General features: G+C 41.1%; 1 protein-coding gene across 1 annotated transcript in view; it reads right to left on the reverse strand.

Moving 5' to 3' along the window:
- The window catches only part of FER1L6 (fer-1 like family member 6), a 124,746-nt gene that overhangs the window by 74,209 nt on the left and 33,060 nt on the right, over positions 1–17,477 (reverse strand). Inside the window, exons 14-20 of the mRNA XM_067467013.1 lie at positions 14,753–14,873; positions 13,314–13,414; positions 11,071–11,161; positions 7,695–7,814; positions 4,152–4,304; positions 1,798–1,984; positions 655–779 (exon numbers count right to left, since the gene is read on the reverse strand). Coding sequence (XP_067323114.1) covers positions 655–779; positions 1,798–1,984; positions 4,152–4,304; positions 7,695–7,814; positions 11,071–11,161; positions 13,314–13,414; positions 14,753–14,873 — 898 coding nt within the window. The remainder of the gene's footprint in view (positions 1–654; positions 780–1,797; positions 1,985–4,151; positions 4,305–7,694; positions 7,815–11,070; positions 11,162–13,313; positions 13,415–14,752; positions 14,874–17,477) is intronic.

Raw genomic sequence — 17,477 nt, forward strand, 5'->3', positions numbered from 1 at the left:
CATGCAACCTCAGTACTAGCAGAGTATGTAAGATACATTTATTCTCTAAGGATACAGTGAAGGCACTGAAAATCATTGTTTTAACTGACGGTAGAATTGACACACCCAGTCAAATATGATACAGACCCATTGCTCAAAATACTCCTGACCTTTTTAATTTCTGTTTGAAGAAAGAATTATAGAGTTATAGAGTTGGAAGGGACCCCCATAGGCGTCTAGTTTCAACCACTGACTATGCATGGATATCTGAGATACCTGAGCATTTGGACAGGATTATTTAGACCAGTGGTTCTCAACCTGGCGTCCCCAGATGTTTTTGGCCTACAACTCCCAGAAATCCCAGCCAGTTTACCAGCTGTTAGGATTTCTGGGAGTTGAAGGCCAAAAACATCTGGGGACCCCAGGTTGAGAACCACTGATTTAGACAGTCTGATGTGTTCATTAAACTTCTTGTGCCAACCTTTCATCTCACAGCACTGGGTTCCTTCCAACTTTACATGGCCAGGTGTTTACAAAATACTTTCCTACATTTTACCAGGTAGTTATCTCTTTGTGGGCCAATGATTATTTGAGATATTGCTGGAAGTTATTTCAGTATCTCATCCCACCCCCCACCACTACCCCAAAACAACCTTTCTTCCTTTACTCCCTTACCTTTGTTGTCTGACAGTGTGAAACAAAAGTTACTTTGGCAAAAGGATCTGAAAGTCCACTGGTATCAGCTGCAATGAGCCCTCTAGCCTGATACATGTGGGCTCTTAGCTGGAAGACATTTTTGGCTGCATGAAGGGAACAGAAAGAAGAACAGCATCATTTCCAGGGAGCCATGGCCACCCTATTTGTGACAGTGTGAGTGGGATTAAATCACACAGTACAAACAAATCTATTCTAACCCAATGCCAGTGCAGAAAATTGCGACCATCCAGAGTCTGCTTATGAATGTCTAACTAAGTAGTTTGCCACCTTCCTGATGGATAGCTTGTAGAGTCAAGGATTTCATCCCAATGATACCTTAAAATCCCCTTTCTATTTGAACAGATCAGTGTATATATATCTAGAGAGAGAGCGGGGGGACGGGGACACTGATCGGTTCAAATAAAAAGGGGATTTTAAGGAATCATTGGGAAGATAAATATCAAAATGTTATTTTTTTGTCCTGTGAGTCTCTGATGACTCAGTCTGAAGATCAATGCAAGAACTCAAAGTAAGGACCAGAAAATATAATATTTGTGGACGCAAATAGTAACACTTCTGCTTTGATCATATGCATGTTGATTCAGCTGTAAGGACACTGATTTGAATGGAACTTCTTCCCAAATAAGTGTTCAAAGAGGAGGTAATGTGCTTTTGAATGTAGCTCACAGGCTACAGTCACTCCTGAATTCATCATCTTCTGTATTACTGGGTATCCCAGCGGCCATGAAGACATAGAGGCTTTTGGAGAACACAGATGCCTAAAAATGAATTAATGTAAAAGTGCTACAAGCCAAAATCAGGACATGGTGCATCTGAGTATTAAATATTTGCTAGTAATTCACCACACTATTCAGCAACTCTAGAACAGCTCTCATGAAAACTGATAGCGAGGGCTGGTCCTAACAGTAAGAGTGAAAAGGAGGAGTAGGCGGGATGTGCGATTTTGCTATATACAAGAAAGCACATCTCTGAAGTGCCAAGCTCAATATGTTCTCTGTTTATGAAAACTCCTTTCACACATTGCAGCAACAGCACAGTAAGGAGGCCATATAGATAGCTTGGTGGTTTGCATCCTTCCTCTAGGTTTAAAACATTTCTTACTTTTGTAGACCAGATTAACAGGTGGGGGAGGACCGTGGTGTCCCGAACTTGCTGCCGAGGGTGTTTCTGTTTCATATCCAACAGGTAGGTTGTCCAAAATAGTATGGGCATATTTGGCAGAGCCAAGCCAGAAGTAAGTATCAACTTTGCCATTGACATTCCAGCCTGGAGGCCGTTTTCCTGGCAACTGAAAGAAGGCAGTAACAAGAAGTGCAGTTGAAAATAAAAGAAAGCAGTTTATTGTGTGTAAGTTTATGTTTACGTATACACAGAAAGTGCTGAGACTGACAGAAACATTGACTGGTTCAGACAATAGATGTGTTTAAAAACCCTTTCCAAGGACTGAGAGAAGAAATGAAACAAAACCAAGCAGTGTAAATGAAATCCAACGATGACCTAGGTTTGTTATTGCTGTTGTTCTGAAATTTCAAATTGTTTCTGGCAAAAGTGTCAGAAAGTTTTATTGGCCAGGTTTTTTTCTGGTAGGGAATGGATTATGATTGTCTTCCTGTAAGGCTTAGGGCTTGTTGACTGAAAGGTTGCAGGTTCAAATCCGGGGAACAGCGTGAGCTTTCGTTGTCAGCCCCAGCTTGTTCCAACTTAGCAGTTCAAAAACATGGAAATGTGAATAGATCAATAGGTACTGCAGGAAGGTAACAGCGTTCCATGAAGTCATGCCCCCCACATGACTTTGGAGGTGTCTACTGACAACTCCGGCTCTTTGGTTTAGAAATGGAGATGAGCACCAACCCCCAGAGTCAGACACAAATAGACTTAATGTCAGGCAAAAGCCTTTACCTTTACCTTTAAGGCTGAGGGCAGTGCTACACTGAATACCTTTAATACATTGGGGGTGAGGGTGAGATTGCATCAGACTGCATGCATCCATTAACTCACATAGGCTGAGTTAATGAGGAGTAAGCTACTTAATCAGACAGGTTAAAGGATGCTCCTGGTTTTGGAATTTCCCCTGTGTTGGGGCAATTGAGATGCCAATCTTGGCTCGCTATGCAGGATGCTGGGTTACCATCCTCTCATCCACTGTGTCCCTTCTAGAGCACATTCTACACCCCAAGTAGGAAACTGGGTCTTATTAGAGGTCGGAGCTGTTTACTTCTTGGTTGGGGGAATGGGAAAGAGCTTGCTCCTCTCAAGCTACTTTGCTCAGTTACATGACAGCAACCAGAAAGCAAGCAGCCAGTAAAGCAGGAAATAAGCAGCCAGGCTAAGCATGGCTGAGCTGTGGGACCACAGAAGCAATAACAGTACCCCTGTGTGGACATAATGCAGCCTCAAACCAGTACATTTCATCCTGGTTCAGAACTGCATTATGTAGAACCAATCTGAGAGAGTCTGGCTTGCTTAAAGTAACCCGGTGGTGTTCCATAGGTTGTCTAACGACCTCATCAGATGGGATCCTTTCCCCATCATATACCATTTCCTTTCCTCTTTCCAGTGGAGCCCATTACACGACGCACACCAACTTCTGGCCAGGTTCCATCAGGAAAAGCGAGAGAAAGCGGTGTATGCCACTGCCACATTAACACAGGAGGTTTCCTGTGTTGCTTTCAGGACAATTAGAAACATAGAATCATAGAGTTGGAAGAGACCTCATGAGTCATCCAGTCCAACCCCCCTGCCAAGAAGCAGGAAAATTGCATTCAAAGCACCCCTGACAGATGGCCATCCAGTCTCTGTTTAAAAGCCTCCAAAGAAGAAACCTCCACCACATTCTGGGGCAGAGAGTTCCACTGCTGAATGGCTCTAACAGTCTGGACATTCTTCCTCAAGTTCAGATGGAATCTCCTTTCTGGGCAGCGATGTTTCCCCCCATAATGGGCTCCCTGGTAAGTTGTGTGATGCAGGGTGTGGAGCAACAGGTTCTCCACACACATCTTCATGATGCATGGCGAATCCATGGACCTTTGTAATAAGGTCGCTAGTCCAACACTCATATCCCTACACAAGGCTTTATCCATATGATCTATCAATGCTTACCACATTTCCTTTCCTCATTGTCAGTGATCTAGAAACCAATTACTTATATCAAGGGAACCCCATCAATACATTCTTCAAAACAGAAGTTTGGAAGCCTTTTTGATTTATCAAGGGTTATTGATGGATAGAGATGGCCAGGGACTGCAACGATGGCAGATTGAACTCTCTTTGGGCCACACCAATTGTAATTCTTTTTTCCCCTCTTTCTCTCCATATCTCCCTATCACTCCACATGAATGGCAACTTAAAAAACAGCATGTGGAGGGAGGCGTAGCATAGATTTATCTGGCAGCCAAAATAGAACACCAGATGCAATGCTGTGCTGCTAAAAATGATTAGAAGGTTCTGAGACTTACTTTTAAGAAGTGGGTTTTAATCTTTCCGCAGTGTTTTCCTCTCTGCTCGTTCACAGGGGAATAAAGCAAGTCTTTGGCTGGGATCCTTGCGTACGCAACTCTTTTGTTGTTACTCAGCATCCAGATGAACACATCAGGCACTGTATGTTGGGGCTTGAGAAAAAAAAAGACAGGCATCTTCTTTGAGCATCAAGGACTGTATTAGGCTCATGAAAGGTGTTTATTTCTTGGGAAATCAACATTTTTATTGTGTCAAGTGTGGGTGAATCAACAAACAAAACCTCAGCAATTCTTTGGAAACTTTTAGACGTGCCTGAAAGTGAGAGTAATTATTCAGCCCACTTTCACAGAAAGCTGCCTCAACTTTTGAACAGTATTTATTTATTCACTTATTTACCTCTTTAATACCCTACCTTTTTCCCAAGACAAAATTAAAGATGGCAGTTATGACAGCTCAGAACAGAACAGAAACCCAATTGTGATAAGTAAAGATAGGAAGGTTGGAAAAACAGAGTTATGTCTCATTTGCACATAATCAGATTTGGAAGACCAGAAAGAACTTCCATAAGTATCAACCTCATAGAATCATAGAATCAAAGAGTTGGAAGAGACCTCATGGGCCATCCAGTCCAACCCCCTGCCAAGAAGCAGGAATATTGCATTCAAATCACCCCTGACAGATGGCCATCCAGCCTCTGTTTAAAAGCTTCCAAAGAAGGAGCCTCCACCACACTCTGGGGCAGAGAGTTCCACTGCTGAACGGCTCTCACAGTCAGGAAGTTCTTCCTCATGTTCAGATGGAATCTCCTCTCTTGTAGTTTGAAGCCATTGTTCCATGTCCTAGTCTCCAAGGAAGCAGAAAACAAGCTTGTTCCCTCCTCCCTGTGGTTTCCTCTCACATATTTATACATGGCTATCATATCTCCTCTCAGCCTTCTCTTCTTCAGGCTAAACATGCCCAGCTCCTTAAGCCGCTCCTCATAGGGCTTGTTCTCCAGTCCCTTGATCATTTTAGTCACCCTCTTCTGGACACATGTGATAAAAAATAATGTAAATAGGGTTTGTGACCATTTAAAGAGAGACTTCTGCACAAATAGTTCTATTTATAGGATATGTATCAGATACCAACTTCACTTTTAAGTCAAGTCCATTCCTGGAACGTACAATTTTGGATCGACCTGCCAAAGTTTTATCTCCTCAATATGAACTAGGTTCTGGGAAACTTTCACACCACAGAATTATAGTGTTACTATTCTACTTTAGAGGCTCCTGGTGGTGCAGAGGGTAAACCGCTGAGCTGCTGAACTTGCTGACCTAAAGGTTGGGGATTCATATCCGGGGAACAGGGTGAGCTCCTGCTGTTAGGCCCAGCTTCTGCCAACTTAGCAGGTCGAAAACATGCAATCATGAGTAGATCAATAGGTGCCGCTTCTTCGGGAAGGTAACGGTGCTCCATGTAGTCATGCTGGCCACATGACCTTGGAGGTGTCTACGGACAACGCCAGCTCTTCGGCTTAGAAATGGAGATGAGCACGACCCCCAGGGTCAGACATGACTAGACTTTATCTTTACCTTTTTCCACTTTAAATGCCACGGCTCCACTTTGTTGAAAGTAGGGCCTTTAAAATTCTCAGCCTCACCAGTTTAATCAGATGTAAGTCCTTATGATGTTTAAATTTATATGATCTGGATCTTATTAGTATTCCTAATTCGAACAGATACATTAAATAAATGGGATTTTCATAAGTTGACTTCTCTAATTGGGACCACCAATGGGATTCGGGCCTTAAAATGCAATCTATTATACGTGGGTGTATTTTACTTTTCTTCTTTTTATTCATGTAGACTTTCTTTTTCATATTCATGAATGTCTTTCCTGGGAGCAATTTAAAACAAATGTACTGTTTTGAAATACTAATTAAATCAATTTCATCAAATATTAAATCCAACTGATGATCCCTCTACTTCTGTTGTTACCATTGCTTATGTAAACAAAACGGAAGGATCAGCAGCGCTAGGTGAATGCTGAGACTTGCAAAGATACAAAAGTTCTATGTAGGATTTAAGTAACCAATGAGAGCAGCATGCTGAATACTTTGGAGAAAAGAAATGGTAAATTGGGAAAGCACTCAAACTTGCAAATGAAGCCCAGGTTTATCTTCCAATTACCGGTCACAGCACAATGCACACCGAATGCAAACTGCATAGTTGAGGAGAATCATGTCTTATGAAAAAGAGGTATCTTTTATTGTTCTATTATTGGGATGGCTGGTTCTTTCCATCTCTGTGCAATCAAACTTCTCGCTGCAGTATTCATAGATTGCCATAATTTTATATATTTTTTCTAGGTGATCATTGATATAATTTTATCTCTAGTTGATATTACTGTTTCCAAGTGTTCTTACCATACATTAAGGCAGTGGTTTTCAACCTGGGGTCCCCAGTTGGCCTTCAACTCCCAGAAATCATAACAGCTGGTAAACTGGCTGGGATTTCTGGGAGTTGTAGGCCAAAAACATCTGAGGACCCCAGGTTGAGAACCACTGCATTAAGGGAACCACTGACTGGATAGAGAACCTGATGAAGAAACGCAACCTACAAACATCTACAGACCCACTAAGAAAACCCTACGTTCAGCAAAGGACAAGAGTGATCCTCTCACCTCTGCAGGAGTCGACCACATACCATGAAGCTGTGGACAAGTCTACATAGGAACCACCAAAACAGCATTGTCCAAACACAAATCAAGGAACATGAAAGGCACTGCAGACTACTTCAATCAGAGAAGTCAGCCATAACAGAGCACCTGATGAACCAACCTGGACACAGCATATTATTTGAGAACACAGAAATGCTGGACCACTCTAACAACCACCATGTCTGACTACACAGAGAAGCCACAAACATGTGGACAATTTCAACAGCAAGGAGGAAACCATGAAAATGAACAAAATCTGGCTACCAGTATTAAAAAAACTCTAAACTCAGGACACTAAATAAAGAGGAGCACTCAAAAAACTGGGGAATTCCTGACATGAAACAATCAGGGCCAGCTAACACCTCCCAATAAAGGATTCACTCAAGCAGGAAGCAGCCAGGCTTTGAAGCCACAAGGCCATTCAATGCTAATCAAGGTGGTTAATGGCAACATTCACCCTTGTCTCAAGAAGACAAGGGTTCTTTCTTCCACCTTGGACATTCCACAGATATATAAACCTCACTTGTCTAGTTTCCAACAGACCTCACAACCTCTGAGGGTGTCTACCATATATGCGGGTGAAATGTCAGGAGAGAATGCTTCTGGAACATGGCCATACAGCCTGGAAAGCTCACAGCAACCCAGCAATTCTGGACATGAAAGCCTTCAATAACACAGTTTGAGTCAATATTGAACAAGGAAACAATTATAACAATACAGAATACTCTGGTTTCCCCATAATTTTGACTGCAACAATGTATTTCAATACCATATGTATGGCTTTTCTTACACTTTAATGTTTTAAACAAGCCCAATGGTTCCAGAAACACGCTTGGAAGTCTTACCTCATCCACTAAGAAGCGGATATTTTCAATAAAATTCTGAGTTTCACGCATCATTTCATCTAGGGGGATCTTCTTCTTTTGTTGTTGGATTATCCCTTTGGCATCGTTGGACATTGCTTCCTATCAAAACAAACAAACACTGTGGCACAAAGGCACTGACCATTCTTTCTTGCAATATTTGTCCCATACAATCCAACCCAGAACATAAAGGGAAGACAAATGGTCCCATTTTTTCTCCAGCTATTTTGGCAACATCCTCAAGCACCGGAGCTAAATGTTCTGCACCACTACCATCTGTCACAATGGAATAGATTAGATGTCAGAAGAGAATCTTATCTACCCATGTTTCTACCTCCATTTTTGCACAGCTGTTGAATTATTCACACAGAAGAACGACAATACTTCCCTTTTTATCATCCCTCTTCATCACTTCGTTAACTCTGCAAACATGCAGAACCGGGACAGGGTTGTATGGATTCAGAATTTTTAAAATTAAGTTCTTATTGATATTATGATTACATTTGGAAATTATGTTGGATGAGGTTGCTTGGTTATCTTTCTTGTTCCTAATTTAATATGAAGTTATGAACCACTTTGAGCAGAACAACGTAGAGAAGCAAGCAAAATGAAAATAATAGGTGCTATAAAGAAAGGCAGATGTGCGTGCATAATTTGATGTTGTTTCATTAAGTTGCTTGACTCTCAGTCACGTACATTCAGCTGCATGAGCTGCCAACACAAAAGAACAGAATGAATTCAAGATAGTCTGACTTCCACAAGAAGGACTGGTCCATGGAGAGCCATCAGTGGATGGTACAGCATGTGCTTTACTCAAAGATCAAGTCCTGATAGATCAGGGAAAATCTCCTGCCAGAGACTGCGCAGACACTAAACTCATGCTAAAATCTGGTATTAGACTACAGCTTCTAGATTTTCTCATTATCAGCTATACTGGCAAAAACTGATGGAACTTGCAGTCCAACATCTGGAGAACCAAGGATTCCTACCACCGAGTTAGAAGAATCAACTGAGTGACCTTGAACAAGGCAGCTTCATATACTCCTAGGTACAGTGTTAACCAGTTGTTACTTGTTTTTGATGTTCTACCATGTCCCCAGTGGTGCAATGGGTTAAACCCTTGTGCCAACAGGACTGCTGACCAACAGGTGAGCGGTTTGAATCCAGGGAGACCAGGTTGAGCTCCCTCTGTCAGCATCAACTCTCCATGCGGGGCCATGAGAGAAGCCTCCCACAAGAATGGTAAAACATCAAACATCTGGGCATCCCCTGGGCACCAACCAATTCTCTCACACCAGAAGTGACTTGCAGTTTCTCAAAGTCACTCCTGACAAGAAAAAAAAACATGCCCCTTATCTTTAAACTTTAAAGAGTCCCATCTACCTGTCCCATGTGACAAGACTGTACATTGGCATGTTAAACCCTGGGTCCCCTTCGGGGTGAGAAGGGCGGGGTACAAGAACCCCAAATAAATAAATAAATAAATAATCCATTGGCCACAGTTTCAAACTATTTTTTTAATTAAAGGAACGTTCAGTGTATTAAAATAGGAAAAGAAAATATGGAAAATTTAGTTTTTTTAGTTATAGCTCAAACAATCCTTTTTTCAAAATGGTTAATTGATGATTACTGTGGGACTGTGTGTGTGTGTGTGTGCGTGCATATGCACAGATATACTAAGCCCTTCATTTTTTTCTGGGGTTAGGCCTCTCCATAAAAATGCTTATTTTTTAAAGCTATGAGAACACTTCTCTGAGAATCTCTAGGCCCTCTAGTGTGACTTCATTTTCAACTTCTGCTGGAACTGACTTAGAGATCCTCAAGAGGTGTTTTCTCTAGGAATTCCCCTCCACCTGCCATCTTTGCAAGGGTCCTTTCTTTGTCATTAGTTTGTCAGAGGGGTGCGCGTGTGGTGGCACCTAGGCCCTCTCCCCGCAGATACAGAATACAGAATACAGGGGCCACTGGGAAAAAGTGAGCTATGGCAGACAGGCGAAGATGGTACTTGCAGTTCGGAAACTTCAAGTTGTCCAATGGGCAGCAGCCAGATTTCTCACCGCAGTGGGGTACAGGGAGCATACAACTCCTCTGTTGTATCAGCTCCACGGGCTGACAGTCTGCTCCCAAGTACAATTCAAAGTGCTGGTTTTACCCTATAAAGCCCTAAAAAGTTCCAGCCCAGTTTACCTGTCCGTATGTATCTCCCTTTATGAGCCAGCTACGTGGTTAAGATTGTCTGGAGAGGCCCTGCTCTTGGTACTGCCTCCTTTGCAGGTGTGGTTGGTGGGGACGAGAGACAGGGCCTTCTCAGTGGTGGCCCCTCAGCTATGGAACTCCCTCTCTAATGAAATCAGATCAACCCCCTCCCTCCTGACCTTCAGGAAAAGGTTAAAGATGTGGATGTGGGATCAAGTGTTCAGTCAGTAACCCACTGGAGAATATGGAATAGTGCAATGACAATTTGAAATGGCCATGGATTATGATTTTGGATAACATGATTTTTAATAAGTGTTTTAAGGTTTGATTTGTTTTTAATTATTGTTATAATGTATATGTTTATTTTACTATGAATGTATATTTACATGTCATTGAATCATTGCTTATATATGTAAGCCTCCTTGAGTCCCCTTCAGGGTTGAGAAAGGCAGGGTATAAATTTGGTAAATAAATAAATTAGAAAGATATTATTTGGAGGAATAAGAGATTCTCAGATAGATGTACTCTCTAAGAATCTCTAGGTCAGTGGTTCTCAACCTGTGGGTCCCCAGATATTTTGGCCTTCAACTCCCAGAAATCCTAACAGCTGGTGAACTAGCTGGGATTTCTGGGATTTGTAGGCCAAAACAGCTGGGGACCCACAGGTTGAGAACCACTGCTCTAGGTCCTCTAGGGTACTTCCATGATCAACTCCCAGCAGAAGTTGACAAGTGTCATGTGTCATGCAGAAGTTGACACGTGTCATGCTGGAACATCTGAGATTCAAACAATCAAATATACAAAAGTTAAACCCACAAATGTGGAGGGATGTGTGTGTACTCTCATTAATACACAAGGTATAAAAATAACGAAAATAGTGAAATAAAGTACAGTCCTACCAAAGATAGAAAATATAATTCTGGAAGACAAAATAAGTCTTCCAAAATCTCTCAAAAAACCCAGTTTATGAATTTCAAGAACTTTGCCAATTCTCCGCAAACAGTTAAGCGTTTCAGATCGTTATTTCCTATGTGCTATTAAATTACCACCACCATCATTTGGGAGACAAAGTTAGTTCTGGTGCACAGACACAATGAGCTCACTCAATGAGGCATGTTTATAACACATTGCAGTAAGGAATCCAAGGAAATATCTCACATACCAGTTCTTGCTTACATAAAGTCAACCTCTTCTTGTCCAGAGCTGTCTGATTCATCTGTTTGGGCTTCTTTTCAGCATTTGCAATGAAGACTCTTGGAAGAAGACACAAAAGCATTTCATTTAGATCAGGAAAAAATGATATCTTCATAATGATCGGTAATAATGCTCCCATAGCAAGTCCATTTATTAGTAAAATAGATGAGCCGGAAGATAGTGAGAGCTCAAACTCATAATATTACTTTAAATTGATGCCTCATTTATAGTTGTGAGAAGTATAGAGAAGTAAAAATACAATTTGTATGGTAATATTTCAACATCGGTATTAATTATTGGGGGGAATATGTGGCTATTTTGCATCTTATCCTACCGCAAGAGAACTCCTTTGCATGCATATTGACTTTGCAGAATTTTGCATAATATATGTGCAAAGTATGTCACCAATCATTCTCGGTGAATGTTGCGTCCTTCTGACAGTTCCAAAAACCTGCTTGGCAATCTATTAACAAATTGCTGGAAATTGAGGAAAGGAAATGGTACTGAAAATGTGTCGTTATGTAATTTTAGAGCTGAAGGCAACAATATCTTGCATTCATTACAAGATGCAGACTTAGAAAACCAATTATGGGATGCCTATAGGTCAGGCTTGGGCAAACTTTGGTCCTCCAGATGTTTTGGACTTCAACTCCCACAATTCCTAACAGCCTCAGGACCCTTCCTTTCACCTCTCAGCCGCTTAAGCGGCTGAGGGGTGAAAGGAAGGGTCCTGAGGCTGTTGGGAATTGTGGGAGTTGAAGTCCAAAACACCTGGAGGGCCGGAGTTTGCCCATGACTGCTATAGATGTTCAAAATTCTTAGTCATTCTGATTGTTTGATGAAGTGCAAAAATGGATGGAATCCCACGCTGACATCTATGTATTATGCAACTTCATTTATACTCTGCACATAAATACATTCTCTCCATTTTTGCACTACATCAAATTCTGTGATACTAGATCTCAATTTAAAAATATGATAATAGTTTTTTAGCTGTAAATTTAAGCTTCAGATATATATAAAAGTGCACATTTTGGGGCAAAATGTGGACCACAATGTGTATTTTAGAGTCAAATCCATAGAAGAATATGCATTTCTCTGAAGGAAATAAGTCGGAGTAATTTTTGCAAGGTTGTTGTAAGTTTATCAGAGTGTATGGTCATGTTCCAGATGCATTCTCTTCTGATGTTTTGCCTGCATCTATGGCAGGCATTCTCAGAGCTTGCAGCTAACACCTCCCAACAAAGGATTTCCCCAGGCAGGAAGCAGCCAGGCTTAGAAGCAGCAAGGCCATTCAAGGTAGCCAGTTGAAATGTTTACACTTGCCTCAAACAGACAAGAGTTATTTATTTATGTATTTATTTGCAGCTTTTATATTCCACCCTTCTCACCCCGCAGGGGACTCAGGGCAGATCACAGTGTACACATATATGGCAAACATTCAATGCCAATTTTGACATACAACATATACAGACATAGACAGAAGCTATTTAACTTTTTCTGGCCGTCACGGGAGCTGTCGCTTTCATCGTCCACCTGTGACACTGATGAAGTACTTCCGCATTCCCCACATTCTTTTTGCTGGAGTGCTTGCTGGAGTCTTTTTTTATGGCCTCATAAATTAGTTAATTTAGCTTCCCCACACTTTAAGGTGGTACCTAATTTTCCTACTTGACAGGTGCAACTGTCTTTCGGGTTGCAAAGGTCGACAACAGGCTACACAATTGGTTGGAAACCCACTCCAACCCAGGCTGGCTTCGAACTCATGACCTTTTGGTCAGAGTGATCTTAATGCAGCTGACACTCAGCCAGCTGAGCCACAATCCCGGACATTTCACAGATATATAAACCCAATTTTCCTAGTTTCAAACAGACCTCACAACCTCTAAGGATGCCTGCCATAGATGCAGCTAAAACATCAGGAGAGAATGCTTCTGGAACATGGCCAGACAGCCCAAAAAACTTACAACAACCCAGTAACTCCGGCCATGAAAGCCTTCGACAGTATATAATTTTTGCATATTGATAAAGAAATGAGATAGAGTAGACTCATTAAAAAGGAATGTCAAATGAACATGAAGTGAAATAGACTAGTTTGCCCATTCCTAATTATAGCTGCTTCCATACTTATCACCTGTCCCTTACTGGCCTTGTGAGAATTGCTGTCCATCTCAAACGTTCACTCAGAGCTTTTTCTATAGATATTCTTACCTACTTTGGTTGATAAAATCAGTCAGAGTAGACCTCATTTTCTCTTCTGAAGCCATCTCAGAAACTTTAATTAAGTCTTTCACTTGTTCTAAACCTTCTTCCTAAAAGAGAGGGAGCGCGTGTTATATAAAAGTCATATAAATGTCACTCGAGTTAGCAAAAGAACTTTTAATTTCATGCAATTAATAAAGGGAAAGTCTTACTGAGTAATTAACATGAGAAATGAACAACAATTGGTGCCAACTAACTGGCATGCATGACATGTTTCCAAGTGAGAAGTGCTTCTTATCCGTTCCCAAGTTCACTCTAGACATAAAAGAATTTATCTTAATTAACACAGAGGTCTGCTGTAAGTGGGTGTTTATTGCTAAGATCTTGTTATAATCTTACATCTTTTAATTGTAACTCATATTTTCAGTTTTAAATATCTTATCCTGCAGCCCTCCTTTCCTGCTGAGCAGTTTGCCACCCAGTTACCCTATTGCTTTCCAAATTGCTGGACAGCTCCTTGGCCCCAATGGTAAGGTAAGGTAAGGTTTTGAGCCACAAACTGCAATGATATTAGAAATGGCCTTGTTTAATGCTCAGTCTAAAGCCCACTGCATATTCTAATGGTTTTTTAAATTGTATTTGTTATGTTTTTTTAATTGTATAGCTTTAACAAATTTTATCTGTGAGCCACCGCGGAGAAACGCTGCATATTAATGAAATCAATGAGCCGGCATGCTTAAAACCTTGGAAACTGAGCAAATGTGGGCCTCACTCCTTTTTCTTTAACCAGATCTAAAATAAATGATCTGCCTTTTACAATACAAAGGGAATTGGAAGTCCTGTTAATTGACTGACTTAGTTTTTATCCCTCCTTTCTTCCAATATAGTGGGATTACAGCCTGTGTTGGATGGGGTCACACACCCCATAGGAACACAGGTCTGCAGTCTGGGGGTGATCCTGGACTCATTGCTGATCCTGGAACCCCAGGTGTTGGCGGTGGCCAGGAGCGCCATCGCACAGTTAAAACTTGTGAACCAGTTGCACCTGTACCTTGAGATGCCTGACTTGGTCATGGTAGGACAATTCAAAGTGCTGGTCTTGGCCTATAAAGCCCTATACAGTTCCGGCCCAGCTTACCTGTCTGAATGTATCTCCTTCTACATCCCGCCTCAGAATTTAAGATAGTCCGGGGAGGGGCTGTTCTCAGTCCTGCCCTCTTTGCAAGCGCGTTTGGCAGAGACGAAGATAATGCTTCTAGAACATGGCCATACAGCCCAAAAAACCTACAACAACCAGTGATTCCGGCCATGAAAGCCTTCGACAATACATTGTCAATGTCCTTTGCAACAATGCTCACACAAAGGTACCATGGCCCCAGTCCCCTGAGCTGAACATCTCGTTCGGAGAATTCTCTCTCTCTTACATACTAATATGTCAGCAGACTTACCAGAAGATCTGCCATTTTCTCAAGGATATTAGAGAGATATAGCCTGAATGTCTGGTCACCCCAACAGCTTTTTATGTAGACGCAGGGCTTTTTCTCATCATAAGGTAAGTAACTGTAGTTTCTGTTGAAAGAGATAAGATTTCATCAATACCCTGGGAAATGCTTCCAAACCTTGAATCAAGGTCAAGTTCCAACAAGCAGCATTGACAAATTCAGTTTGATTTCCCCTTTTCATATTAATTTCCCAATATCTGAAAATTCTACATTTAAAATCTACATTTAAAATTGAAACTTATTCATGTTTCTTAAGATCAGAGGTGGCTCCAGATTTGAAGGGTCCATTGGGAAAATATCCCCCAAGTGATTCTTCTCTTTTGAAAACCTGGCCATGGCGATTGGCATTCGACAAGTGAGTCAATATTCTGTGATATGGATGGATGACGACGAATGACGAACAACGATTTTATTGTGACGACTGACCATTGTAATTATTTGATTGCATTTTGCTATTTTAATGTTTTCGTTTAATATGTAATATGATGTTTTAATGACTGTTTGTGATATTACTGTTGGAAACCGGCCCGAGTCCCTCGACAGAGGTGAGAAGACCAGTATACAAAATTGCTAAATAAATAAATAAATAAATAGTCAATGGAGCTAAGCAGGAATATTTGGGTTCAGTGGCAAGTGATACCAAGCCTGGGAAAGTCACATTTTTAGACTTGTTGTTTATTCATTCAGTCGCTTCCAACTCTTCGTGACCTCATAGACCAGCCTACATCAGAGCTCCCTGTCAGCTGTTGCCACCCCCAGCTCCTTCAAGGTCAAGCTAGTCTCTTAAAGGATACTATGCATCCATCTTGTCCTTGGTTGGCCCCTCTTCCTTTTCCCTTCCATTTTCCCCAGCATCATGGTCTTCTCCAAGCTTTCCTGTCTTCTCATTATGTGGCCAAAGTACTTCATCTTTGCCTCTAATATCCTTCCCTCCAGTGAGCAGCTGGGCACTATTTCCTGGAGTGTGGAATGATTTTATCTTCTCGTGGTCCAAGGCACTCTCAGAATTTTCCTCCAACACTACTATCTTCCTTTGCTCAGCCTTCCTTATAGTCCAGCTCTCACATCCATAGGTTCCCCTTGCTTTAACTATGTGGATCTTCATTGCCAGTGTGATGTCTCTACCCTTCACTATTTTTTTTAGATTGGTCATTGCTCTCCTCCCAAGAAGTAAATATTTTCTGATTTTTTGCGTCTACAGTAATCTTTGCACCTAGAAATACAAATTCTGCCACTGCCTCCACCTTTTCTCCCTCTATTTGCCAGTTATCAATCAGTCTGGTTGCCATAATCTTGGTTTTTTAGACTACAATTTCCAAAAACCTCCAGCCAGGATTCTGAGAGTTGCAATCCCTAAATGTAATTTTCCCAAATGCTGCACTGGGAAATTATATTGTGGATAGACTAAACTTCCCCTTTCATCCTCTTCATTTCAGAATTCCAGAAAGAAAAGAAAAGAAAAGGACTATAGACAGTGAGTCACATCAGGATGTTTAGTGCTAATGCTGACTCTGAAAATATCATTAATGAAACTTGGGCTTCGAGGTCAAAGGGGAACCCCTTTGAAAACTTAATTTCCCTCACAAGTTAATTAAGATAAATACTTCTAAACCTTAACTGGAAGATTGCCTGAGATCTGAGGTCTAGCAAGCAGAATATGTAAGGGTTTGGCTGATTTGCAAGTTTATTCACATAACACTGGATAATGTGACTAGTGATGCAGTGAGATCTAAGGTCTTGCAAACAGGATCATATGCCAGCTAGAAGATATAGAGCTGGAATTAAAAACACACACATTTATAGAATCGTATTTACACTTGCTAATTAAAGTAGGCCTTAAGATACATTGTTTTAAGGATAGGTGGTGATTAATACAGATGTACAAGTCAAAGGCAGGTTTGGGGTCCAAAGTTATGGATTTTAATATGACCCAAGGATAGGTTGGGGGTCACTCCAAGGAAAGGAAAAAATGCCAACGTAAGTCTCAGAGAAGGAGATGGTCTTTTTTTTGGTTAAGAGTTATGGCATAGCACTGCACCCATATTGACCCATAGGTAATTGTTTGTGTGTGTGTGTGATTTTTTACACAATAGTATAAAGTATATTGGATACTTTTGATTTATCCTAAAAGTTATTTCTCAATTTTGCCAGTTGTGGCCTTCTTATCGACCCTTTTCAATCTTTATGAGTGATGTTTGTAAGTTGTATTACCATTTTTTTAAAAATTGGAGCATAGGCCCCTTCCACACAGCTGAATAAAATCCCACATTATCTGCTTTGAACTCGAATATATGGCAGTGTGGATTCAGATAACCCAGGACCCTTCCAGATAGATCCTAAATCCCAGGATCTTCACTTTACTTCACTTCACTTTATTTCTTAATTAGTCGCTCTCCACCAAGGTGCTCTGAGCAGCTTACAATTTAAAATAGCATTTCACAATATAAAAACATTCAACATAAAAACCTGGGTTCTGATCCCAGGATTTCTGCTTTAAAATGGATGATGTGAGTCCACACAGGTAATCTGGAATAAACAGAAAACCTGGAATCACATCCTGGGATATACGAACTGTCTGAAAGGGCTCCCAGTTCAAAGCAGATATTGTGGTATTTTTTGCCTTGATATTCTGGGTTATATGGCTGTGTGGAAGGGCCCATAGTTTGCTGAA

The sequence above is a fragment of the Anolis sagrei genome, chromosome 4, assembly GCF_037176765.1.
Source record: "Anolis sagrei isolate rAnoSag1 chromosome 4, rAnoSag1.mat, whole genome shotgun sequence".
In the NCBI taxonomy this organism is placed as follows: domain Eukaryota; kingdom Metazoa; phylum Chordata; class Lepidosauria; order Squamata; family Dactyloidae; genus Anolis; species Anolis sagrei.